This window comes from Lagopus muta, chromosome 2 (genome assembly GCF_023343835.1).
Source record: "Lagopus muta isolate bLagMut1 chromosome 2, bLagMut1 primary, whole genome shotgun sequence".
In the NCBI taxonomy this organism is placed as follows: Eukaryota; Metazoa; Chordata; class Aves; order Galliformes; family Phasianidae; genus Lagopus; species Lagopus muta.
This window is the reverse complement of record NC_064434.1, coordinates 69,557,104-69,582,467: the sequence shown is the minus strand read 5'-3', so window position 1 is coordinate 69,582,467 and position 25,364 is coordinate 69,557,104. Positions and strand designations below refer to the sequence as shown.

Here is a 25,364-nt window from a genome sequence, read left to right as displayed (position 1 = left end):
TGCTGCATCTGCCCTGAGTGTGTAACTCTTCTAATCATGGCTCTAATTTAAATACATAGGATCAGTATACTCAGTACCAGCTTTCACTAAGTAGTCACGACAATGAAATGCCCATTAAGCTTTAGAAGCCAAAGTACCTGAAAGATTTCCTTATCTCGACACATGGGTGTTTCTTCTTGACCTGAGAACATTTTGAAATTTCTTGCATCAGGAGGAATCCATGGAGACTGCTGCCCTGGCAAAAGATAGGACTCCATTCCTCTGTGAAGTAATGTCTTGTCTGATCCCAGAGGTAGCATATCTTCCAAGTGTTTCAGGCTGCTGTACAAGCATGGAATTTTGGAGATATATTTTGCTACAGCTAGAATTATGCTTGTTCTTCTGTTGTAGCTCTTATTCCTGGAGGGACAGATGACTAAACATTTATGCCAGAAGCCTTCCAGCATGTTCTCTGGAACAACATCATTGCCAAGCAAACAAGCAAAGAGAGGAAGGTGCATCATATTAAGACCTAGCGCACGGCAAAGATCTTCTCTGGAGTACATAACAGTGACTAGTCTGTCCAAGCAGAGCTTCTCAATGGAAAAATAGGGAGATGTATTATAGATGAGGTAGTCACTATCTTGCCCAAGAATTCCCATGCAGTTATGCTGCAAACCATACGCAGCCACCTCAAAATCTGCCTCTTGCAATGTGCACACTGTTTTCTGACCAAGTGACTTTAGAGCAAACCGTGTAAAAGTAGGCAAAGCTGAGGGAAGAACGAACATTTCTCTCCCCGGCTGTTTCCTGTGAGTCTTGATAAACTGAAATAGGTTGGCTATTTCCTTATTATTCTGCTGCCTCCGTTTGATCCACTCATCTCTCTTTTTCTCTTCCACCACTCCATCAAAGTAAAACACCAACTCGATACCAGCTGCTTTAAAAGTTTCGATGAAATCCTCTAAAACAGTAAGGTACTCTCGCCACTGGCCACCACACACCCAGGATTCTGGTGTGTACCAGCGTCGAACACAACTCATGGCATCTACTACAATAACAGGCGTGACATCTGGATGATCGATGCGGTGTTTTTCTGCCATCTCTTTCAGATCTACCATTCTGCATGCGTCAGGGCAAACTCTCGCCACAAATCCCTGTAAACCTTTAATGCCCATGGTTGATTTCTGAAGCTCACCGCAGTCTGAAAGGAAAAAAAATAAAAACACCATTCCAAAATGCAGTTTTGAGAAATGCTACAGTTGAAAAAACAGCTCAGAAATTGAACAGAATTTTTCTGCTTTTGCTAATAGCTTGCTCTTTTATCCTGGCCTTTAAAGTGTCACATCCAGTTTTCTTCCCATCACCAACTGACTATATAGCCCATTTGTTTTGCTTTCCATCCCTGTTTTTTTTGTTTTTTTTTTTTGTATGAGTAAAAACTGTAATTATCAACATGTTCTCAGAAGTATGACTTCAAAAATTTCAGAAGAACACTCTTAAATATAAAAAGTATACACTTCTAGAAAAAAACAAATATAGATGCAATTAAAAGCCTTACAGCATCTCACCTGGCAGTGTGCAACACATGAATCAATGACTTGATCTTCATACTAAAAATACATTAACATCTTGTAGCCAGATGAAAAAAAATACTGAATAACTTCAGAAATTGGTCCTGTACCTTCACTGCTCAAATTGGTCACCTGCCATCAGCGTTTACAGGCAGTACTCCATCAATGTGGCACCAGTTGCAATACCTTGACATTATCAGCATCGCCAGTTTGCTTTGGATTTATTTTCCAATTCATTTCACCATGCTGTCATTTGGAGACGTAATATTAAGTTTTAAGACACATTAAAGAACTACAGACTTACCTACCTTCAGTAAATCTACGAATCCCACTGTCACCGATAGTGAAGTTAATTTATTTTATTAAATGAGATCTCTAACATGCACAGCAATTTTGAGTCAACCTATTTTCAAAGACACATACACAAGCACTGGCTAGAAACTAAATAATTAAAACTGGAATAAGTCTATTTTCTATTTGCAAACGGCCGAAAGAATGAAGCACAGTCTCCAACTTCTGTGGCAGAACTTTATTTGGAATGCTAAATGAACCAACGTATATCTTCCATAAAAAGAGTCGCAGGATAAAATTAGAACCATTGATGACCTCCACTTCATTTCCAGAAATCTCATGGCACATTATTAGTTTGGCACAGCTTTGACATTAGATGTGCTTTTTATCACAATGACATTTTAAAGGACTTTGCAATGAAAACTGGAAGAAACAAGTTGATTTTCTCATTGAGCTTCGCTTTGTTCTCTATTCTCAAAAAGGTCTATTTGCTTTTATGCTGATTTTACTTAAAAGTTGAATGCCTCTTCCATTAGTGAAGATATTCACTGTGTTTTAATTAATCAGCTACAATTTTTGTTTTGTTTTTCACGCCGCTCTGACAATTCAGTTACAGGTTGTCTTCAGAGCATTACATTGCTACATGGAAACAGCTGCCCAGGGAAGCGGTGGAGTCACACTCTCAGGAGGTGTTGAAGGAAAGGGTAGATGCAGTACTTAGGGACATGGTTTAGTGGGCATATTGGTGGTAGGTGGATGGTTGGACTAGATGATCTTTTCCAATTTTAACAATTCTATGATTGCAATGAACGTGTCTGTGATATACAGAAGAAAAAAGGGGGGGGGGGGGGGGGAGGAGGGAGAAAGTTGAATTCAGAAGTATTGCAATTGGAAATTTCTACAGGTATTTTTGAGTTCTTCTCCCTTGAATTTTTAAATATTTAAATGCCTTTCAGATATAGCTTTTGAATGCCATAGTCTTCAATGCAAGATGAAATACACAAATGCACGTGTAATAAGATCTCAAAATATACAACAGACATCACTGTTATAAGAATCAGAAATGAACATGCATAAATCACACACATTGCTGTACAAGTATGCAAGGTAGGGCACTGCTTTCTCTGAGATGCTACTTCCTTGCAGTGATACCTGCGTGCCCTTAACACTCCAGCCATTTGCTTTCCAGGAAAGATACGCTTCTGATTACGAATGATTTGAGTCCTGGAAGGTTATCTCTTTTTATCACTTTCCATGGAGACCTAGCAATGGGTGTGAAGATCTTCACCTTTCAAACTCACTGCAGAGATGTAAAAAGCCATAGCAGGTCTTACTTCTGCAGTAACGCATCATGTCCAAGCAAAATTTATGAATCAGTGCAGACTCTGTCCCCAGCAGCTATGCAGCTAGAGCAAGAAGTGCAGTAAACAACTTACAAGCTATACCATGCCATATGCAACTGAAAGAGACATTTTCCCCACCTTCTAACACCTGTATCTGAAGATATTCTTGCCTAAGACCTCATGCAAATCTATGATATTATTATCATCACTATCAGAAAAATCTCCATGACCATTAATGACCTAGTTTAATTAAGAGGCAGTTAACAGCCAGCCATATAAGCAAGAATATCGGCCGCTACTGCCATTTCAACATGACCACACACGTTTACTGAAAAAGTCACTAAAAAATTGAGGATTTTATATTCTTCCACCCACCCTGTTCCACCACTAAACAGAAACGTCCACGTTAAGGAGGAGCCACGTTTAATTCATTCAGTGTCTGAAAAGGGAAGGCAAACATTCTGCCCAGAGTGCTTCTGTCAGGGATTCCTTAGCACAACTGGAGGAATCATAGAATCACTGGGATTGGAAGGGACCTCTGGAGATCATCTAGTCCAATCCACGAAGAAGTAGGACTAAAACACTTTATGTTGGAATGCTTACGTTTCTTAACAGAGGAAAACATATTTCGTGCAACGAAGGCTGGATGCTCGTTACTTTTGTGAGACAGACGTCTCAGTTGACTTTAGCTGCAAAGCTACCAAGTGCATGAACTAGAGGGGAATAAAAAAGTCCTCCATGACCCAAAATAGCCAGTTTCCCTCTAAGCGCTGTATAGGCCCAAAGATTCTGAGTATCCTTACACCACGGCCTTTGCCAGCCCCCAACCTACGACACGCATGCTATGGCCACGAAACCCCGCGTCCCATCTCAAAGGGCAGCCAGCAGCACTCCGTCCCAGGAACACAGCCCACCACTTCCCGCTCACACGCACCGCCACCCCCCGCGGCCTCGCCGCTCTCCGGGCACAGTGAGCAACCCGGTCGAGGTGCGAGCCCGCCGCGCAGCGAGTCCTTTCCGCGGGCGGCCGTGCTGCCGGCCAGGAGCGGGACCCCGCTCGCCTCCACCCCCGAGCGCCCCACCAGCACTGCGCGGCGCCCCCACCACTGACCCGAACAGGCGCTTCCGCTTCTCCCAGGGCGGAGCCGCGCATGCGCGCAGCGGCCGGGCCGGGCCCGAGGAGCCGAGGGTCGGGAGGCTGCGGTGCCGTCCGACGGCTGCAGCGGTCGGCTCGCATCACAGTGGCGGCCTGGGGTATGGGGAGGGTCTCGGACTCGTCCGCGGGCCTGCTGTCCCCCAAACACTGTGCCCCAAAACAAACCCGAGAGGGGGCGATGACAAGGGCGGGCAGCGAAGTGATTTGGTTAAAAAAATAAGAGTCCCAGCCTTGCATATGAGATTGATGTCATTTTGCATCTGCGCCGCTCGTTGACCGGTGTTTGCGGGGACAAATAGCAGAGTTTGACCAACAAAGTGACCTCTGGGACCCCATGGGGGAGCGGGCTGTGTGAGGTGGGGGTGGGTTTGCTGTGCTTGGGGTGAGCAGGGAGCCCCGTGTCCCCACTGCATGCCCACTTCTGCCCGCAGCCAACAGGTGGGACATAGCTCCACATGTTCTCAGGCGAAGGAGGGGAGCGAGGAAGGCTGAGATCTGATGTTATTGCCAGGGAAAAATTAACCAGAGCGGTGCTCTGGGGAGCGCAGATTAATATATTTGGTGGCTCGGCGTGCACAAAGCCTGGCCATTGTGGCTGTGTCTGAATGCCTGTGAATAGGACGGAGCATATGTGGCCTGTCACCGCAGGTGCCCACATCTGTTCGTCTCCGGGCAGATGCTCTGAGAAAAGCTGAGAGCATTTCCAAAAGGACGGCCCGCCCCATCCGTACCCATCCTCTGCCTCATAATCACCTTCTGCAAAAGCCCTCTCCCCCGCGCAGAGATGCAGGAAGAAATAAAAACAACACAAATTGGAAGTGGCTCAGAGAGCCCTGCAAACATACAACCAAACTGTTGCCCCCTCTGCTCCCCCCCCTCCCACCTCTACCCCCCTCAAGGTTTATTAGCAGCAGGTTCTGCGCTGCAGCCAGCACACAATGTGCGCACTGAACGGGGGGGGGGGGGGGGGGAGGGATGGGGGCCTCAGGGGACAGAAAAACCCTTCATGCATGAAACATGGTACAGTACAGTGGCACGCAGGGAGCAGGGCTGCAGGCAGGGAGCAGGGCTGGGGGAGCACTTTGCAGACACTCTTTGGGGTTCTGGCTTATAATGATGATAAGTAAAACCAGTGAAAAGACAAGAGGGGGTTTCCTTAGGTGAGAATACATTAAGAACTGCTGCTGAGAGGAGCCTCATTGCCAACGTGCAGAGCACTTTTCTGAGAAGTACTATAAGTTTCCCTGTCTGCACGATGTCATCCTGCTCATACCTCCCATTCCATGGCCTCAGAACCAGGGAAGGCCTGATCCAGCCCTATGGGGGCTGCAGGTTTGTCCTGGCTATTCCTCAAATTGGAAGGCACCGTGGGTGCTCCTCACACAGTTCCCGGATCCTGGGGTGGGGAGCAAGCATGGGGTTAAAAAGGAGGAAGGCTTACTGAACTGCACCCAAGTGGACCCTGGAGATGCAGTGATTTGTCCCCACATCCCTTCTGCAGAAGTGAGGCAGGAGATTTCAGCAGATAGGTGGGTTGCTGGGAAGTGGGCTTTCATGCAGTCTGGGCACCCTGGAGAAGGCATCTCTCCTAGGGAGGGAGCCCAAGGGCCTGAGGCACAGGAAAGAGCCGGGGAGCCCTGTATGAGGTCCCCGGAGCCTCACAGCAGGCGCTGCTTCCCGCTTCCCTCCGTGTACCCCTAAAGGATGTGCACCCCGATCCGTCCCGTTTCGGAAAAGCACACACACACGAGCGGCCAATTTTATCCCTCGCGGTTTCCCACGAGCGAAATCTCGTCGGAGACGAACCAGGGAGAAAACCCAAACAAACGCGGAGCGCAGGGGAACGGGGTGGGGGGGGGAAGAAGGGGGGGCTCACTTTCTCCTCGTGTGCCATCGGTAAAACACATATAGGGGCCACTTCGGGATTTGCCCGGGGATGGGTTGGAGAGCAGCTGGCTGTGGTAATCGCATCGGGAGACAAAGGAATGCCCCGCCGGTCCTGGGATCACAGGTAAACACACGGCCATTGTCATGGAAATGAGGGGCGAGGATAGGGCCGGAGCAGATGATTTGCGATTTGAAAAAGGGGGTTGGGGGGGAGGGAAGGCCCGGAGCTGCTTATCTATCATCTGGCCTCGCTGTGTGCCAGCTGAGCCACGCGACTGCCCATTCTTATTCTAATCAGCACATGCCTTTGCAACTTTGGGCTAACCTACATGCAGAACTCCGTAATCCCCTCCCGCACACGGCAGGCGCGGCCCCGGGGCACCGTGCGCAGGGTCCGGCGGCGGCCGAGCACCACCCGGGGCAGCGCGATGCCAGCACCCGGCACCGGGGAGGACCGGGATGCCCGGGACAGGTGACGCGGGGCTGCGGCCTCACGCATGCCTCCGTAGGGGCCGGGGGGCTAATTAAAATATTATGCACACTCGGCTACACATAGCTCCACACGTAGGCACCGTTCGCCATATGCCCACGGCCCCCCCGCCCCGGGAAGAAGGCAGGGTCGGGGGGAGGCCTTCATCCTCAGCTCTCCCTCCCCGATTTGAAGTGACTTTTCCCATCCTCGAGTTTGCCGAAAGGAGCACGGTCCACGAGGGAACGCGGCAACCCAGCCGTTCCCGGCCGGGGGGGGGGGGGGTCACCGCGCAGCCCCCGCGCTGCTCACCGCGAGCGCGCACCTCCGCGGGGGCGGCCCGGGGGAGCGGGGTGCGGAGACACGCGGTTGGGAGCGAAAAAGCGCCATTTGGTTGGGAGCAGATGGCTGGCTGGGGGGCTGATCGCGTCTAAAGGCGTGTCATCCCCCTTCAGCGAGAATCCCTAAGGAGTCCCCTTGTCTTCAAAATCAATGAAAATTAAAGTGCAGAGAATGGATGAATAGTTAGACCTCGAGTCCCTCCTTTGTTCGCCTCAGCTACTGGTGGGCAGGAGTTAAACTACAACAGCCTCCTATAGAAACACTTAAGTTAAACAGTCTCCCCGTTAGCCCGGCATCTGAAAGAGAGAGGGAGAGGGGGGAAAAAAGCAGAAAAAGGAGCTTTCTGCTTGATTTCCCCAATACAGAATCGCGTGGCATAAATTAAGCCGGAGAAGAATGAGCGCCGTGGGCAGGATCCTGCCGGCTCTCACGGCGCCTTTCAGTCACGCTCAGCAGCGGTAATCGAGAAATCTGTGCCACGTCAGTTTAACAAATACCCGGTGCCGACGGGGGGGTGGTCGCGATTCGGGGGCACGGTTTTACGGGGCTATTTTTTTTTTTTCTTTGCTGGGTGAAAGCCCTCGCGCGTGGAACTTTTTATTTCCACTTTCTTAAGCAAGGGGATGCTCACGGACCAACTTTCTATACCTCTCCTAGGCTAAAAGATCCTTAGCGATCTTCGGCAGATCCATCCGCCCTCGGATCTCAGACATTGCCACCCCTCCACCCCACTCGGTTGGTAAAGCCGATACAGAGGGATGCTGGATGTGCTGTTGTTTTTTGTTTGTTGTTGTTGTTGTTTTTTTCTTCCTCCCCTTTCCGAGGATAACGCCGCAGCCAAGTTGGCGGAGCGGCACTGTCGCTAGGTGGCAAAAGCAATGTGCGCTTGGGGCCGCAGCAGCCGCCCTCTCCGCTCCGCCGCCGGGCACAACCCAGCCTCGCCCCCGGCCGCATCCTCGGGCCAGGCACGGGGAAACGCAAACATTCCGGCACAGAGCAGCCTGCGAGCACCGGGACGGAGGAAAACAGCCTTCTCCTCGGGTACCTGCGTGCAGGTGGCTGGCTGGAGCGGAGCTGGGTTTACAGGAGAGAAGGCAGTGCCCGCCTGGATCCCGAGGCTGCACAGCCGCGTGGGCAGCGGAGGTCCAGGAGCAGGCAGTGAACGGGGCTGAATGGGCTCATTAGCGATTTTCTTTTAATTGGTATTACCCGATGCTTTTACTTTAAGGAGTCTTTAAGATTTTTTCTTTTTTTCCTAGCGCATTGTAACATAATTTGTGATCAAGACATCTGCTTCAATGAAAGTCACATTTCGCCATGCAAATGCACGTTCCCACCCAATAAAGTCGCCATAATAAGGCTTTGAGCACGGCATACCTACAGTGAGGTTATTGTAGCCAAATCCTCTCCTTTCGCACACCAGCTTAATCTGCGCTGAAATGCTCTGTTACAATTAAAATGACATTTAGGGAGACAGTTACACCTTGCATCCTAATGAACCCGAGGCCGAAGGTGTTTCGCAGAGGGCCCGACAAAGCGGCAGACCCCGTGCCAGAGCCGCCCGCAAACTTTTATCCCCGATCGCATCCGTCACTGGGGAGATGCTCGAAGGGAAATCGTCCCTACCCCTCTATCTCCTCGCCACCGAACTCCTCGCGATGTTTTTACTACCAAAACAAAAGTTCCAGTGTCTGACGGATATGTAAAAAAATAATAAGGTGACGGTTGGGGTAAAGTCGTCTTTTTTTTTTTTCTTTTTTTTTTCCTCCACGGAGCGGGGAAGTGCTGGAAGGGATTTCTTTAAAAAATGTGCGGACATTGTTGTAGAGGCAGCAGCGTGCGCCGAGGGGAGCTCTTTCTCTCCCTCGCATTGTGCAGGGAGCAGGTGCTGTCTACATTACCATACAGCTGAGAGCACAAAGAGCTAACTGATTCAGCCCTCACACAATAACAAACGGCCTTAATGACAGCCACGCGAACGACACACACCAAACTCACTTTTTACTAAGCTGAAGCAGGAAAAAAAAAAAAAAAAAAAAAAAAAAAAAGAGAGAAAGAGAGAGAGAGAGAGAGGGAGAGAGGGAGAGAGGCCGAGGTTGCTGGCGATGATGATAATAATCATAGAGGGGTGCAGGACCGGGGCGGAGAGGGGAGCTCTTCCCGGCGGCGGTGCTCGTGGAGATGGGAGCCGTAACCCCCGCAGCCCCCGTTCACCGCTCCCGGCGGCGCTCCCGGGGCCGGGGGGGGCGGCAGGCACCGCCGGGACCCTGCGGGCCTCCTCTCCGCTGCCGGGACGGGGGCTGCGAGCGGAGCACGAAGATGGGCAAACTCGACTCGGGGTCGCGCCGTTCGCCCCCCGCTCCCGCCCATCTCGCCGACGTCGGGGGAAATGCGGTGCGAAAGGAAAGGGATCGGCTTCCCCCCGCTGCGGCTCGCTGCCGCCCACCGCCCCCGGCCCCGCGGAGCCCCCCGGCAGCGGCCGCGGTCTCCGAGGCGCTTGTCGGGGCGGTGGCGGCGGAGGTGCCGGGGCCGCTGCCCGGTGCGGCGGGGGTGCCGCCCTCTCCCCGTAGCAGAAGGGGGATTCTTGCGGTTCCCGAATTTGTAGGAATGTAAATGAGCACGTTTTGTGAGCGCGGAGCGGAGGGGGAGGAGGGTTGCACATTTTACAGCTCACTGACCATTTGGCGATCCATTGAGAGGAGGGTTTGGAAAAGTGGCTCCTTTGTGACAGCTCCAGCCAGATTGGGGGGCTGCTCATTTGCATCTCATTAGGCATGCGGGCGGCCGGCGGGATATAAGGGAGGCCGGCGCCCACGGAGAGGCAGATCCTTCGCGTTCACCCTCGGAGAGAGCCGCGGGGCCGCGGCGCAGAGCGGGCACCCCCTGCCCCCCCGCAGGAGCACACCCGGACACGCTCCGTGCGCCGCTATTGAGACACGAGCTTATTTGTGTTGGCTGGGATTCCTCTCAAAACAAAAGTCAGCCCACAACAACGAACGAGCGGGAGCTTCTTTTGCAATTAAAAACATAAAAACAATAAAAAGAAAAGAAAAACAAAAAAGAAAAAAAAAAAAAAAAAAAAGAATCAAGGCTCCAACGTGACCCGCTGCCGCCGCTGCCGCTTGACACCTTCCAGCCCCGACGTGAGCAGGGCAAGCGCAGCCGCTCAGAGCCGCGCAGAGCCGCCCCGCACCGCTCCGGGAATTATCGCCGCTGCCGCTGCCGCCCCGCGCTGCCCCTGCGGAGGGATTGCCAGAGCGCCGATTTGTGACCTTCCTTGGGAAGCCTCTTTTCTGCCTCCGTTGGGAATTAAGTTGCTTTTGTTTAATTTTTTTAATTTTTTTTTAAATTGTTATTATTTTCTTCCTGGAGAAAAGGAGGAGCACCGTGGATTGGGCAAGAAAAAGAGTTTAGCAGATTAATCTTAAAACTTTTTTTTTTTTTCCTCTTTTTTCTTTCTTTTCCTTTTGCCATCCGAAAGAGCTGTCAGCCGCCGCCGGGCTGCACCTAGAGGTGTCGGTAGGGGGATAACAGTCAGAGACCCTCCTGAAAGCAGGAGACGGGACAGTACCCCCTCCGGCTCTGCGGGGCGGTTGTGGCCCCTCCGTTCTTTCTCCTTCCCCGAGAGACACTCTTCCTTTCCCCCCACGAAGACACAGGGGCAGGAACGCGAGCGCTGCCCCTCCGCCATGGGAAGCCGCTTCCTGCTGACGCTCGCCCTCCTCTCGGCGCTGCTGTGCCGATGCCAGGTAAGTGCCGCTCGCCGACCCCCGACGGGCCCGGCCGGAGGGAGCGGGGAGGGCCTCCGGTTGCTGCCCGACGCGCAGGGGCCGCTCCGCGGGCTGACGGCCGCTGTGCTCGGCAGGTTGACGGCTCCGGGGTGTTCGAGCTGAAGCTGCAGGAGTTTGTCAACAAGAAGGGGCTGCTCAGCAACCGCAACTGCTGCCGGGGCGGCGGCCCCGGAGGCGCCGGGCTGCAGCAGTGCGACTGCAAGACCTTCTTCCGCGTCTGCCTGAAGCACTACCAGGCCAGCGTCTCCCCCGAGCCTCCCTGCACCTACGGCAGCGCCATCACCCCCGTCCTCGGCGCCAACTCCTTCAGCGTCCCCGACGGCGCGGGCGGCGCCGACCCCGCCTTCAGCAACCCCATCCGCTTCCCCTTCGGCTTCACCTGGCCCGTAAGTGTTGGGGCGGGGGGCCCATCCCGGGCTCCGGGCGCGGCGCTGCCCCTCCGGCCGTGCCCGCCCTCACGGCTGTCTGTGCTCCTTCTTTCCCCAGGGCACCTTCTCGCTCATCATCGAGGCTCTGCACACCGACTCACCCGACGACCTCACCACAGGTACAGGGCCCAGCGCGGACCCCTTCTCTTCGCGCTCCCTTCTCCCCGTGCTTCCCTCCCGCTGAGCATCTCCCCGTGCTCTGCCCTCTTGGGGCTCTCTCATCCTTCATCTCTCCGCTCTCATGCAGAAAACCCCGAGCGCCTCATCAGCCGCCTGGCCACGCAGAGGCACCTGGCGGTGGGTGAGGAGTGGTCCCAGGACCTGCACAGCAGCGGCCGCACCGACCTCAAGTACTCCTATCGCTTTGTGTGTGATGAGCACTACTACGGGGAAGGTTGCTCTGTCTTCTGCCGGCCGCGTGACGATGCCTTTGGTCACTTCACCTGTGGAGAGCGTGGCGAGAAAGTCTGCAACCCCGGCTGGAAGGGCCAGTACTGCACTGAGCGTGAGTGTCCCCTTTGTGTCCCCTGAGCTCTCGGGGGGGGTGGGGGAGGGGTTTCTCTAACTTCAGGTTCCATGGAGAGGGGTCTAGGCAGGTGTGCACGTTGCTAGGTGCAGGTTTCATCCATGTGGGGTATAGGCAGTGCTCAGTATTAGCACAGAAACTTGACTCAAGCAGCCACATCTCAGGCTAACAAAATGGCAGTGCCAACGTCACTCGTTCACTCAGTTGCCAAGCTGATGGTAACATGTTCAGCAGTTGCTTGGGGATGTATCACATCCATGGGTATGCGGCTCCAGGAGAGGACCTGGGAGTTAGACTAGATAACCTTTAAAGGTCCATTCCATCTGAAATGATTCTAAAGACCTCAGCTTTGGGAGCATCCCCATGGCAGGGCTAGAAGTAGGATTGCTGTGGCCTGACGTCTTCCCATTTTGCACTGACAAGAGCAGTGGGATATCCAAGATGTCCTCTGTGGCCTTCAGACTATATGTTTCTTCTTTGGGATGCTCACACGCTGCCACTGCCAGGGGGAGTGCATCTGGAGCCACCAAAACACTCAGCTTCTTCCCCATCACTCTCCTGTAGCGTTGCTGTGATCACTGTTACCAGCAGGAGTAGGTCATGGGACACGAGTTTTGAGTGAGCCCAAGCTTGAACTTGTTGAGGAGTGCAATGTATTGGTACAGCAGGGAAAGCTGGGGCAGTCAGCACATCCCAGAGGGACAGGCGGTCATGATTGCAAGGTACTGTTGGTTTTACAAGAGGAGCCCTCTGTAGATACACAGCTGTGTAGTACAGACAGACGGACACTCAGCTCTCACTGTGGTGTGTGGTGGCATTCTGTGTGCACACACTGAGGCGTGCTGGCAGATGACACCGGGTGAGCCCTCCAGGCAGGCAGGGAGAGAACAGTCACAGTCCATAAAGCACTGTGGTCCCAGCTGAGCTGCTATCACCGGCCCAGACCAACTGCTCACACTACTCGTGGCTGCTAAGATGCATTTAACAGTTCATCTTACGATGTTGCACAATAAGCAGCAGGCAAAAGAGCTTTCGTTTCCTTTGATAGCATTTTAAATAGGAACTAGAACCTTTCCCATGATCAAAAGTGCTTGTCCCGGCTGTGCCGGGGGACGGGGGGAAGGGGAGGGAAGAGGAAGCCCTTTGATAACGAGCCCTTTCGGTGCTGTCAGCACTCGGGATGCCTGCGCACCACCGCTCTGCCCGCCGCCCAGCCCGGCGCTGCCCATCTCTGTGCGGAGGACGCGGCTCCCGAGCTGTGTTTATGTGTGCATGCGAAAAGAATGTCTTCCCGTTAGCGAGCCGAGCTCCCAGTGGCAGACTGCTTCCCGTCTCCTTGCCCTCGGCTCCATTCTTTCCAACTTTGAGGCGATCTGATTATCAGCACCGATTCTTTCTTTCCCCTCCCCCCTACCCTCCCTACTCACTCCCCACTTCCCCGCCTTCCCCTTGCATGCCATTGTCTCCGGCTGGCTTTGTTGAATTAAAACTTTGCAGTGCCTGCTTAATGAGTTCCATAACCAGGCAAAGTAATGAGCACAAGTCCCTTTCTCCCTCCCCTCTGCTCCCTCCCGCTGGCCCGCTTACCTCCTCACCATGCCCGGAGCTGCCCGCCCCTGTTCCGAGCGGGGGGGAGGAGGGAGGAAGAACTTTAGACTTATTTATTTGAATAAGAAAAAAAGTTTTTGCAGCGAAATCACGCGCGTGCCATAGATTAGCCGTGGGCAGGGATAGGCTGCCCGGCCGCCGGCACCGGCCCCATTGGCTCCGGGGCCGGGGGTATTGTTGCAGCGGGGCAGCTGCTGGGAGAGAATAGACAATAGAGCAGCTGTCTTGCACTGGCACCCTGCACACCAGCTGTCCACTCTTATCTGCACACACACTTTCGGGGGATATTAAGAGGTGGAGCTATGTGCATAGAATTGGAAAAAAGGACTTCTGACCCTCGCTGGGAAGGGAAGGGGGGCGAGGGGCTGCGGGGAAGGCAGCAATTGTGAGCCTTCTTTTGTCTGTGTGCAACTGTATTAAGAAGAATGCTCATCCCTGGCGATAAGTAAAGTGCCCGGCTACCAGGCGAGATCAATACTCCTGCAGGCTCCAGAGATTAACTCAGCTGCTATTAACTGCCTGGCCCCCCACCCACAGGGTGCTCTCGGGAGGGTATTCTGCAGGGGGAGGTGGTGGGCCTTCAGGCTCAATCCTTCCCTCCTTCCTCTGTTCACAGCGATTTGCTTGCCTGGGTGTGATGAGCAGCACGGCTTCTGTGACAAACCTGGGGAATGCAAGTAAGTTTTCTGCTCCCTCCTTCCTCCTTTCTTTGTCTTTAGCTTGGAAGCAGCGGTCCTGCAAGGGTCAGCTTAAACGCCTTTCTTTATCTTAGATAGTAATTCAAGCAATCCAGGTGATGCCAGATCAAGTTATTAATCTACAAGTCAAACATCAGTGCCATTAATATTAACCTAATGAGTTTACGGCGCTATGCGTAAGGTTTGGCTGTTTGTTATTAGAGTAAACAAATTAACTACCTGCAACCACGGCTCTATCTGAGGAAGTGCAAGAGGTAGCTGGGGCTGATGAAAGCTGATGCTGCAGTTGGATTCGGTCACTTTCTCAGATGAAGGATCACTGAAGGCTTTTAGGAAACTTGATACCTGGCATCAGTGCGTTTGCAGAGTTTGCAGTAGGGTTTCCAAATGTGAGAAGTCTAAATCTGACAAGACTCTGTTGCTGACTTTTTTTTTTCTTATTTTTTTCCAGGTGCAGAGTGGGTTGGCAGGGGCGATACTGTGATGAATGCATCCGATACCCCGGCTGCCTACATGGTACTTGTCAGCAGCCATGGCAGTGCAACTGTCAGGAAGGCTGGGGCGGCCTTTTCTGCAACCAGGGTAAGTTCTAGGGCTTTGCCTGAGCATCTTCCTCCAAAAGCAGAAAATGGGCAGTTATTTCCAGCTCATGCATGCTCTGCTAGCCTTACAAATGAGCAAGCATTTGGACTGATTTCTCTCTTTTATAATTTTTTTTTTTTTTTTTTAAATCTTTCACAGACCTGAACTACTGCACTCACCACAAGCCATGCAAGAATGGTGCCACATGCACCAACACTGGTCAGGGGAGCTACACTTGTTCTTGCCGACCTGGGTACACAGGCTCCAGCTGTGAGATTGAAATCAACGAATGTGATGCCAACCCTTGCAAGAATGGTGGAAGCTGCACTGTAAGTTTGAGTTGCTTGTTTTTGAAGTTCTCTTTTGTATTTTAAAACAACTTCAGGTAAATATTTTGGACATTTATCATGTTTCCCCCTCAGGATCTCGAGAACAGCTATTCCTGTACCTGCCCCCCAGGCTTCTATGGTAAAAACTGTGAGCTGAGTGCAATGACTTGTGCTGATGGACCATGCTTCAATGGAGGGCGATGCACTGACAACCCTGATGGTGGATACAGCTGCCGCTGCCCACTGGGTTATTCTGGGTTCAACTGTGAAAAGAAAATCGATTACTGCAGTTCCAGCCCTTGTGCTAATGGTAAGGCCAAACATACTATGGTGACATTCTAAAAGGAGACCATCCAGTCACTTTGGCTTCTTGTCTAGGGCTCATAATGAGGCCCAGTGATAAACCTTGGATCATGTCATGTCAGTAGTTGACTCAGTGGAGGAACTGTACTTAAAAACGAATGATGTGGTATGGGTCAGTACTTCTGATAGTGTTTTCTTAAGGGATTACTGTAGCTGTGTAACTTGGCCTGAAACTTCATGCATATAGGCGTGGAGGATTATATTTATAACGACTCTTTGAAGCCATACAAACACTGAGTATGATTAATTATAATCCAGCAATTGCAATCTTCCTGTTTTGATTAAAGTATTTAAAACTTTCTTTATTGCAACCCTCCTCATTCATTGTCACTGTAACTCTGTAATGTGAGATCATGGTGCGAACCTGATCTGAACGAGCTTCATAGTCCCAGCTAGATGAAATGTCAAAAAGGGAATGGGATGCTGAATGAAAAATATATTTGATTAAGAAATACCTTTCTTTAAAAAAAGGTACTTTTTGTCTTAGCTCAGATCTGGTAAAGATGGAGCTGGCCTCCCAAAACAGTAGCTTTTTTCAGCACTGGGTTGTGACAGCGGCCCTGAAAGCAGCAGTTGGGGTGTATTGCGGGGAGGGTCTGAGCACACACCTCCCAACCTTCGTCCCCTTCACATCTTGCAGGAGCCCAGTGCGTTGATCTGGGGAACTCCTACATATGCCAGTGCCAGGCTGGCTTCACTGGCAGGCACTGTGACGACAACGTGGACGATTGCGCCTCCTTCCCCTGTGTCAATGGAGGGACCTGTCAGGATGGGGTCAACGACTACTCCTGCACCTGCCCCCCGGGATACAACGGGAAGAACTGCAGCACGCCGGTGAGCAGATGCGAGCACAACCCCTGCCACAACGGGGCCACCTGCCATGAGAGAAGCAACCGCTACGTGTGCGAGTGCGCTCGGGGCTATGGCGGCCTCAACTGTCAGTTCTTGCTCCCCGAGCCGCCTCAGGGACCGGTCATCGTCGACTTCACCGAGAAGTACACAGAGGGCCAGAACAACCAGTTCCCCTGGATCGCAGTGTGCGCCGGGATTATTCTGGTCCTCATGCTGCTGCTGGGCTGCGCCGCCATCGTTGTCTGCGTCAGGCTGAAGGTGCAGAAGAGGCACCACCAGCCCGAGGCCTGCAGGAGTGAAACGGAGACCATGAACAACCTGGCGAACTGCCAGCGCGAGAAGGACATCTCCATAAGCGTCATCGGTGCCACTCAGATTAAAAACACCAATAAGAAAGTGGACTTTCACAGCGACAACTCCGATAAAAATGGCTACAAAGTTAGATACCCATCAGTGGATTACAATTTGGTGCATGAACTCAAGAATGAGGACTCTGTGAAAGAGGAGCATGGCAAATGTGAAGCCAAGTGTGAAACGTATGATTCAGAGGCAGAAGAGAAAAGCGCAGTACAGCTAAAAAGGTATTGTGTTTTACTCGAGCGCAGGGGGTGGCTTTACTCTGAAAGGTGTGTGTGTCACTTAAAGGCAGTGTTAAGTAACAGCCACCTGATCTGTGTTGTTTGTTTTTGTCTTCAGTAGTGACACTTCTGAAAGAAAACGGCCAGATTCAGTATATTCCACTTCAAAGGACACAAAGTACCAGTCGGTGTACGTCATATCAGAAGAGAAAGATGAGTGCATCATAGCAACTGAGGTTAGTATCCCGCCTGGCAGTCGGACAAGTCTTGGTGTGTGATCCCCATACAAAGCAGGTCAGGACAGCCAAACCATTCTACCTGCTGCTACAGTCATCTGTACTCACTGAAACATGGCCACCTTCAGTCTGTGGCACTGCAGATGTTGAAAAAACTTGTAGATTAAGATAAGCTCCAGTGGGGGGTTACAGGGACCCCCTTTTTGCAGCATGGGTATAACTACTGTGCAGTTGTAGCCTACTAACCCTACAGACTCATTCTTTCATATGCTTCCTGCAGAGCCTGCTTTGGCTTGGCACTGAGGTGAAGTTCCAACTCTCTGTATCCTCATAGTCCTCTGCTTTCTTTTTATTAACCTCTTCTGGTCTCTGCTTGTGTTTTCTCTCAACAGGTGTAAAACAGACGTGATATGGCAAAGCTTTTGTTCAGAACAATTTCAAAGGAGACGTGCCCCAATGAATGCTGCTGAAAGAGGAATGAGAGCTAGATTCCTTCACTGACTGCTGCTGAGAAACTAAATTCAGGCTTGAGCTGGTTCTCTACTGAAGTTAGCAAAGTGACTGCAAAATAGAGAAACAAGATGGACACCAGGCAAGGGTCTGTGTTCAAGGATTACTGTTGCACTGCCTTTTATGAATTTTATCATTGCACTATGGTCAGTTGCTTTTCTATATATATTTAAATGAATGGACTTAATTACTACATAAGAAGCATGCACTGCCTGAAGTGTATATTTTGGATTCTTATGAGCCAGTCTTTTCTTGAATTAGAGACAGAAACACTGCCTTTATTGTCTTTTTTGATACTAAAATGTGTTTTTACTAGGTGAGAAAAAGTGTGTTATTTTTTTGAATCTGTAAAAATATTTTCATGATAATTGTAAAGCTTGAGTATTTTGTGATGTTCATTTTTTTATAATTTAAATTTTTTGGTAAATATGTACAAAGGCACTTCGGGTCTATGTGACTATATTTTTTGTATATAAATGTATTTATGGAATATTGTGCAAATGTTATTTGAGTTTTTTTTTACCGTTTTGTTAATGAAGAAATTCATTTTTAAAATATTTTTCCAAAATAAATATTATTAATGATAACCAGAGTGCTGCTTTTATTCCACAGCAGATGATGAACCAGACTAAACCTTACAACAAGAGGTCTGACACATTTCTGGGGACTCATGGATAGGGATGGGATAGCACTCAGGTCCATCACAAAGAGTGGGGAACAACTCGCTGTGTGTAGACCTCTCCCCTCCTAACTTTCTCAACTATTAAACCCATGGCTGTGCTCTCTCTTACCCAAAGGCAAACATCTGTAAAAACCTTGAGTAATGTTTGCTCAGTCATGTTAGACTATATATATATATAAACACATGCAGCATCACTTCCCAAGGAGGAGCAATAAAAATCCACACCATTGCAATGCAGGCATGGGGCTTGTCCTGACTCAGCTTTGTGTTTCCTGCAACTTCAAATGCTTGCAGTCCAGGGACATTTGAGGCCCACTGGCTCTGATCCCTAGTGCCCACCCATAGGGCATGAGCTTCCCCAGCCACTCCAGCCTGTGGATGGCCCTTCCCTTTTCAGGATAGGAAGACACAGAGTTGGCTAATGGCCACAACTCTCCTGACTACAACATCTGCCTCGAGTATGTTGTATCTTTGGCTTCAACTCTGCCCGTGGTGCCTGCTGCCATAATAGTGGGATAACGTGTGATCCCATCCCCTGGTTTGGTGCTGAATGCTCAGGCCATTTCCCGATTTAGTTTGCCCTAATGAACTCTCCTTTATGGTGTGCCTGTTAATTAGCAGAGATCATTCAGAAACATGCAAAGTGTTCTTCCATCCCAGGAAAAAAAATGGAAAACCTAGAAAAATAGTGTTTTTTTTTAATCCATTAAAGTGGGTTCCACCCCAGTTACTGTGGGTTACACCCTGTGGCTTCTGGGAGATGACAAAAATAGTCTGTTTCCATTCTATTCAGCAGAGGTGAATTCTATCCCCAAAGCAAAAGCATGCGATAGCACATACAATCAAGCAATTATGGCAACTGGTGATCTATAAATTATATATGTACCTACCTTATTTTAGAGTACAAAAGTGTGAGAGCAACTAGAACTTCTATATGGGGTCAGTAGAAAACACGCACTGACTGCAGGGGCTTGTCCATTTATAGGGTCTTGTCACTGAGCCAACCCTTAAACAAGATCAGTTCCCCAACAGTGACCCAATAAAGTATATCCTATTCATTTATCCCGAAGTGTCTTCTTAGGTAAGGTTTTCATGAGGAAAGCAACATGAAGTTACTGTGATATGTTCTGTGGTGGTGTGAACAGTATTTAGAAGCAGAAGGCTGACATAACACCTGCCAAATAATCAGTCAATAAATCTCATAGTGACCCAGGCATGACAGTGTGTATGGCAATAGGGTGCTCAAAGCAATGCAGACTCACAAACTGGACAAATCTTGAGAAAAACACTTCATTTGTTACTTCCTGTTCCTAAGACTTCTGGGGACAGGCTTGTCTCTTGTGATGTGCAGCATTTCTCACAGCTAGCGCCAGTGTCTTGGCTGGGACTTCTTAATGCTACTTCTGTATAAAAAGCAGCAATGGGTAGAAATCACTGACGGCTGAGGGCCTCTGTGATAATGTTATGCTTCTAGCACCAACTCAAGTAGTATACAGTGTACTGCCAGGCAAAGGTCTGGAGAAGCATGCAGCCCCTTGCTCTGGTGAGGAGGCACAGCATCAGCATGTAATCAACTTCGTGTAAAGATAAGACAACTTCAAAAAGCTGAGATTGTTTCCATGTGCTAGTTACTGGATATGCTGAGTTTGGTGAGGAAAAGACACTGTGGGAAAAGGGAAGAATTGGGCTTTGTCCTTCTGAAGCTCTTTCTGCAACCATAGCTTCACAGATAATCTTAATAGCTTCTCCAGCTCCTGTCCAGCATGGCTGGGGCTTTTGCCTCATGCGGGATTTATTTCTTGCACTAAGTTCTCTGAAACTGCGTGTGTATACTGAGGATCTTGGTAAACTGAGGCATGCAGTGAGGAGCAATGGATCCTCACTCTGCATCGTAGCACCCATTACCTTTGGAGGACAAAAAGGATGACCTAGGCAGCATGCAGAAGCCATACAGGTGGCTGTGGGCTTCACTTCTGCTTGGCCCTGCGTGTGAGGAGAAGGCCAGCTGGCTGCCCAAAAGCAGCAGGAACCCCCCTGTTGGCAGAGTCTCCTGCCTTCTTGGTCTGAAAAGAGAGGAGAGCTGGTGTGGGGAGGCCGTTTAGCTGGGACAGCTGAGAATTCAGGGCCTGATCCAACGCCCATTAAAATTATTGGAAAGGCTCCAACAAGCTCCGGGACACGTGGCAGTGTGCCCCTCCTGACGCAGCACATCCCAGGGCTGCAGCATACACTCACACAGTGCAAAGCACACGTCTGTCCCACCCCAAGGCTCATCCCTGGGATGGGAGCCGGAGGAGGCACCCTCAGGTTATGTCCTACCTGCAAACCTGCATCTTGGTGGTGAGTAGTGGCATCCTGCAAGTTTTTCACCAAGATTGACATGGACAGTATTTGTCAGGCACTCAAGATTTGTAGAGGGGGATTTTTGAAGTGAGGCACACACAGCTTTCAAAATATAGCAAGTGGTGGGCTCAGAATGCCTTAGGTTTAATTGCAAGATGTGTTTATGCATCTCTTTAAACTGATATTTGTACTTTGTGCATTAGGGCCTAGGCGTCAGGAAACTTGGGTACTATTCCTGGCTCTGCTGCAGACACGAAGCATGACCTTGGGAGAGGAAGGATGGTCTGGTGGTCAGGGCGCTGCCCAGGGACTCAGAAGGGCCCCCTTCTATTTCCAGTGCTCCCTCCAGACTTCCTGTGCAACCTTGGACCAGGGTCACTTAATCTTTGCAGGGCCTTAGGAAAGTAGGGGCCTCTGGTTGTGTGGGCAAGAAGTTCAGAGGATACTGTGGTGGGGGGGAATGTCAAAATACCCTCCGAGGTGAGCAAAGCTATTTCCTACCTCCGTAAGTCTGATTGCTTGTCTGTGAGATGGAGAGCTATTTTTGTACAGTGCTTTGAGATGCTTGCACGGAATAAAGACCCCTATTACAACTGAAACATCCATCATTTGAGGGAGGAGACACGAGCCCCATACCGGCAGCACAGAGACGCCCTGCCGGGGATGCAGCTGCAGTGTTTTGAGTGCACAGGGTCTGCCAATGTGCTAAGATAGATGCCCCCTGAGGCAGCATTCAGGTGGGAAGCAAAGCAGAGCTCAAACGGCCATCACCCTCGGTTCATGGGGATCCTCTCTGCTCCCTTCCCTCCTATGGAGCTCTTCTTCCACTTGGCTGCTAAGGCCTGGCAGTCTCTGTTACCTGCCGTGTGAGTCAGGGGAAAACAAACATGGCAGGAATGACTGCAGCAATGAAACAGCACAGATAACTGTGCTGAAGGGACCAGGAACTGTTTAATTTCCCAGCAAAGATGTACTCAGAGCGTCACTGAGTGCTGTGCTGAAGGATCCTTGCTCCGTGCACGGAGGGGGAATGCGGTGCCTCAGCTGTGGGGTAGCTGTAGGGACAGTGCAGACTCATGTCAGCTGCTCAGGGTAGCACTGTTTGCACAAAAGCCTGCTCTATGCATGGGCTATATATGACTGTGATGTCTTCCTCCTGGTATAAAACTACACCAACAGAATGGCCACTGTGGATGCAGCTATGTCAAAATAGAGGTCATGTATATCAGGGCAAAGAAATTCCTTTCCCTTGTTTATTTATCTAAACTGGACTGGTAAAATCACCATATTCTCCAAAGCACAGTTATGCTGCTACAGAGCAGCAGGTCTAAATCTGCTTGGACAAGGCTGAAGTTACACAGGCTGATGCAATGTGTTGGTTAGTCTGTGCACCTCTTTGGGGTGATTTCTCAGCACAGAGGGCTGAGCAGGAGAAAGGGTTGGGAGGGGACATCCCCTGTTCTCTTTCACAATACGAAACACGAACTTTGTGAGGGGAAAGGACTTTGTATGGAAAAGGATAGAGTAAGAGAAACTTCTGGCCTGCTCTTGGTGCCAGGAGACACTGTGGAGCCACTTTTCCACCCAGCTCCCAGCATCACTGGGGTGCCAGCACTGGAGAGTTTGTGAGCATTTTTGAACCAGAATTTTCACCTGCTAGAGAAGGTTTTCAAGTTATTATTTTCTAAAAAAGACATTTTCAGTGGTAAAGTTGCTTTCCAGTAATGGCAAACTGGAATATCCGCTTGAAAATCTCCTTTGGGTTTCACTTTCTTCATGAAGCAAGGAAGAAAATGACAAGCAAGCGCTTCTCAGCAGACAGAAAGTTCGCTGAAAACTTCCTTTCTTTCTTTTCTTTTCAAAAATAGAATCAATCTGGGAATTCTACCTCATTAACAAGTTGCGTATGTTACTTTTGATTTTGCTTTAGTACGTGAAATTTTTTAAAGCTATGTTCTGCCCCTTGCCCCATTTCCTGGCCCTCATAGGCAGCACACTAGTGGCACAAGGAAGGCTGTGTCAAAGACAGGCAAATTGCAAGATTTGGCCATATGTCAGAAAGTACTTTTAATGTAGCCTACACAGAGGCATTCTCAGGAGTAACTGATTGCTTAAGACACAAAGCATTATGAGAAATAAGTTCCTAGAGTTCAAGGCTAGTGCTTTACCATTTATAACCTCTCCAGAAAGTTTTCAAGAGGCATAGAGTCAAAACACTTAATCTGCATTTGAAATAAAAAACTACACAGAGGAGAATGAGGCCTTCAGTACTTGGATCTGAGCAACATAAAAAATTTGCCTATTGCTAGTGTATTTTCCTTTTCAAGATACTAAGGGTTTTTCCTTTATGAGGTTTTCCATATATGCAAACATGGGTGTTTACAAAGGCCACCTGTCTGAAAACTGTAAGCCCTTTGCTTCAGCCTGGTTTTACCTTGCTCTGAATCAAAGGGGCTGTGGAATTCTCCATTGTCCACAATGGTGACGGCCTGGCACAGCTGCCACTGCTGCAGTTGTGAGTGTCTTTGGAAAGACAGACAATCAGTGCTCCTGCTCAAAGCTGGACTGTTCAGAACACACACACACAAAGAAACGTGGAAGGATAACACATCATGCTTGTTGTAGCTTGTATTTTAATTTTCTTTTTTACTTTCCATATCAGCTTCAAGAAAGGAACCATGAAAAACGTGTGATGTTGTTTAAGTTCTTATAATTTTCTTCAGGAAGTGTTATCTGGAATGGCAGTTGTGAGCACACAAACTCAGCAGACTTATCTGCATTATCTAATTACCAGACTATAAAGTTCTGCTGACATTTCCTTTTGATAAATACAATGCACTGCTTTCTTTATCTATCTATATTAAAGAAACAGTTCTCCTAATTCCAACCCCATGCACGCATTTAACTAGAACAACGTCGTAAAACCCAAGACTAACAGAAATGTTGCCGCAACTTCAACAGTCATAAATGAAAGCAGTGGCTTTCAGCAGAAAAATACTATCTAATGGTAGGAAACCACTGCAAATCTCAATGTTTAAACTACAAACAAGCATGGAACAGATTTGGCTGATCTTAATTAAGCAAAAAGAGAGAGGTGGAAAAAGGTAACAAACATCACAGATATTACAAGTGTGCTTGCATTTTTTTCCTGCTGCTGATGTGCTTAATTGTGTGCAGAAATATATTAGTATTTATCAAAAGATAAATACTGGCTGGATTTTCAAAGCTCTTCTTGTGCACAGGAGAGTTTTGTATGGTCATTGAAAATGCGGCTCCCCTGCCCCAAGCTTCTGCACCAGAAGCCTGCAGGTAAAGGACAAAAGTGAACAGTGCTGCTGGAGAATGCTTGTTGTTCTCTGAACTCCCTTGCTTTGCTTTCCTTTCCTACCCCAGAAGAGGTCTGGGAGCCTCCTGTGCTGGGAAGGAAAGGGGCAGGAGACAGCCAGAGGGGAGTTGTGAGGAACCTCCTTGCCTGCTCCACAGGGGACCTCAGCAGGGCTTGCTGTGAGCTGGAGGCTCAAAGACAAAACCAACACCAAAACATTTAACATCTGTAGCATGCAAATTCCAGCTTGTAAGCCTTTTGAATTTCCATTTGCCTCAGTAAGAATTAGGCATAGGGAAGTTGTGGTGGTTGAGAATCTTTTGGCACCTGTATACTTGCAAGGAAGTAGCCCTATTTGTCACAGATAGGGTCCATCAGAGAGTCAGAGGCAGAGCTAGGAGATGAAGGTGGAACTCTAGCATTGCCAGAATAAAAAAAGAGCCTGTAAATGACAAAGAAAAGCTGCATTACCATAGTGAGGTAATTCACAAATGCACCTTGTAGATCAAAGGTAGTCATCAAGTACTGAGGATGCTCCAAAGAGCGCAGTGTGTTCAGATAGGAAAATACCCGTTTTTGTCAGAAATGCTAAAGGACGTGTTAATGACAGGAATAAATAACAGGTGCTGGGAACAGCTGTTACTGATTAATGACTTGTCTTTTTTTTTTTTTCTTTTTTTTTTTTTTTAATTTTAATAGGTTTTCTGTTTAGCAGAATGAGAAGTTTTCAGTAACATTTCATAGTCAGAGTCATTTGAGGAATGTTTTTTCCTTTCTTCATTAAAAAGACTGCCCAATTATTTCTAAGGCAAACCAGACTCAAGAATAAAGCTAAATTAATATTTGAGTTTCGAGCCATCAGTAGTTGAAGAAAATCCAAGCTATAATGGTTTTCAAGTGCATAAATAAGCTTTCTTTCTTTCTTTTCTTTCTCTGTTTAGCTTTTTCAGTCTTTCTGTTTTTTTTTTTCTTCATGTTCTTTCCTCACCTATCCATCTCTCTCTTGCTGTTTATATGAGGTAACTGGAGGTGGTCTTTCCAATGACGTGTATATTTAGCCTCAAAGTGGTCTTTTTTAAGCGTATGAGGAATGATGAGATTAAATGTTACAAGAAAGGCTGCCACTGCTACCATTTTGCAATGATTAAGTAATTTAGAAGTCATTGAGAACAGCTCAGTGAAAACATCTGCTCTGTGCCTTGAGGCAATCAAGAGAAGCAAACAAAATAGTGTGATGGAAAACATACTGATAATTAAATCATTAATTTTTATATAACAATCTAATTTTCTAACACATCTAAATCTACTTCAGAAAACATGGTGAGTGCTATGATCTCCTGTTCTTCAGCACAAGAATTTAGGCAAAGAAGCATTCTTGGCTCTCTTGAAGTCATCGGGGATGCTGGTATTAACTCAGATGGAATTAGGATTTCTTACAGAAATGCATACTTACTGTAGGTCATCCAAGACTC

The 25,364-nt window shown here is 49.1% G+C and overlaps 2 protein-coding genes across 5 annotated transcripts in view; one reads left to right on the top strand and one right to left on the bottom strand.

Moving 5' to 3' along the window:
- The window catches only part of FAM120B (family with sequence similarity 120B), a 59,373-nt gene extending 45,382 nt beyond the window's left edge, over nucleotides 1-13,991 (bottom strand). Inside the window, exons 1-3 of one of the 4 annotated variants that reach the window (XM_048938168.1) lie at nucleotides 4,299-4,318; nucleotides 3,791-3,900; nucleotides 138-1,183 (exon numbers count right to left, since the gene is read on the bottom strand). In XM_048938168.1, the coding sequence (XP_048794125.1) occupies nucleotides 138-1,183; nucleotides 3,791-3,812 (1,068 nt within the window). In that variant the 5' untranslated portion in view covers nucleotides 3,813-3,900; nucleotides 4,299-4,318. The other 3 variants (XM_048938170.1, XM_048938169.1, XM_048938167.1) reach the window with 3 other exon arrangements.
- On the top strand, nucleotides 9,726-18,059 carry DLL1 (delta like canonical Notch ligand 1). Its single transcript, XM_048938166.1, has 11 exons — nucleotides 9,726-10,790; nucleotides 10,907-11,218; nucleotides 11,319-11,379; nucleotides 11,508-11,765; nucleotides 14,011-14,071; nucleotides 14,544-14,674; nucleotides 14,834-15,003; nucleotides 15,097-15,313; nucleotides 16,007-16,799; nucleotides 16,915-17,032; nucleotides 17,425-18,059. Exons 1-11 carry the CDS (start codon nucleotides 10,731-10,733, stop codon nucleotides 17,428-17,430), a joined length of 2,187 nt encoding a protein of 728 aa, XP_048794123.1. The 5' UTR covers nucleotides 9,726-10,730; the 3' UTR covers nucleotides 17,431-18,059.
- The last annotated feature ends 7,305 nt before the right edge of the window (nucleotides 18,060-25,364 follow it).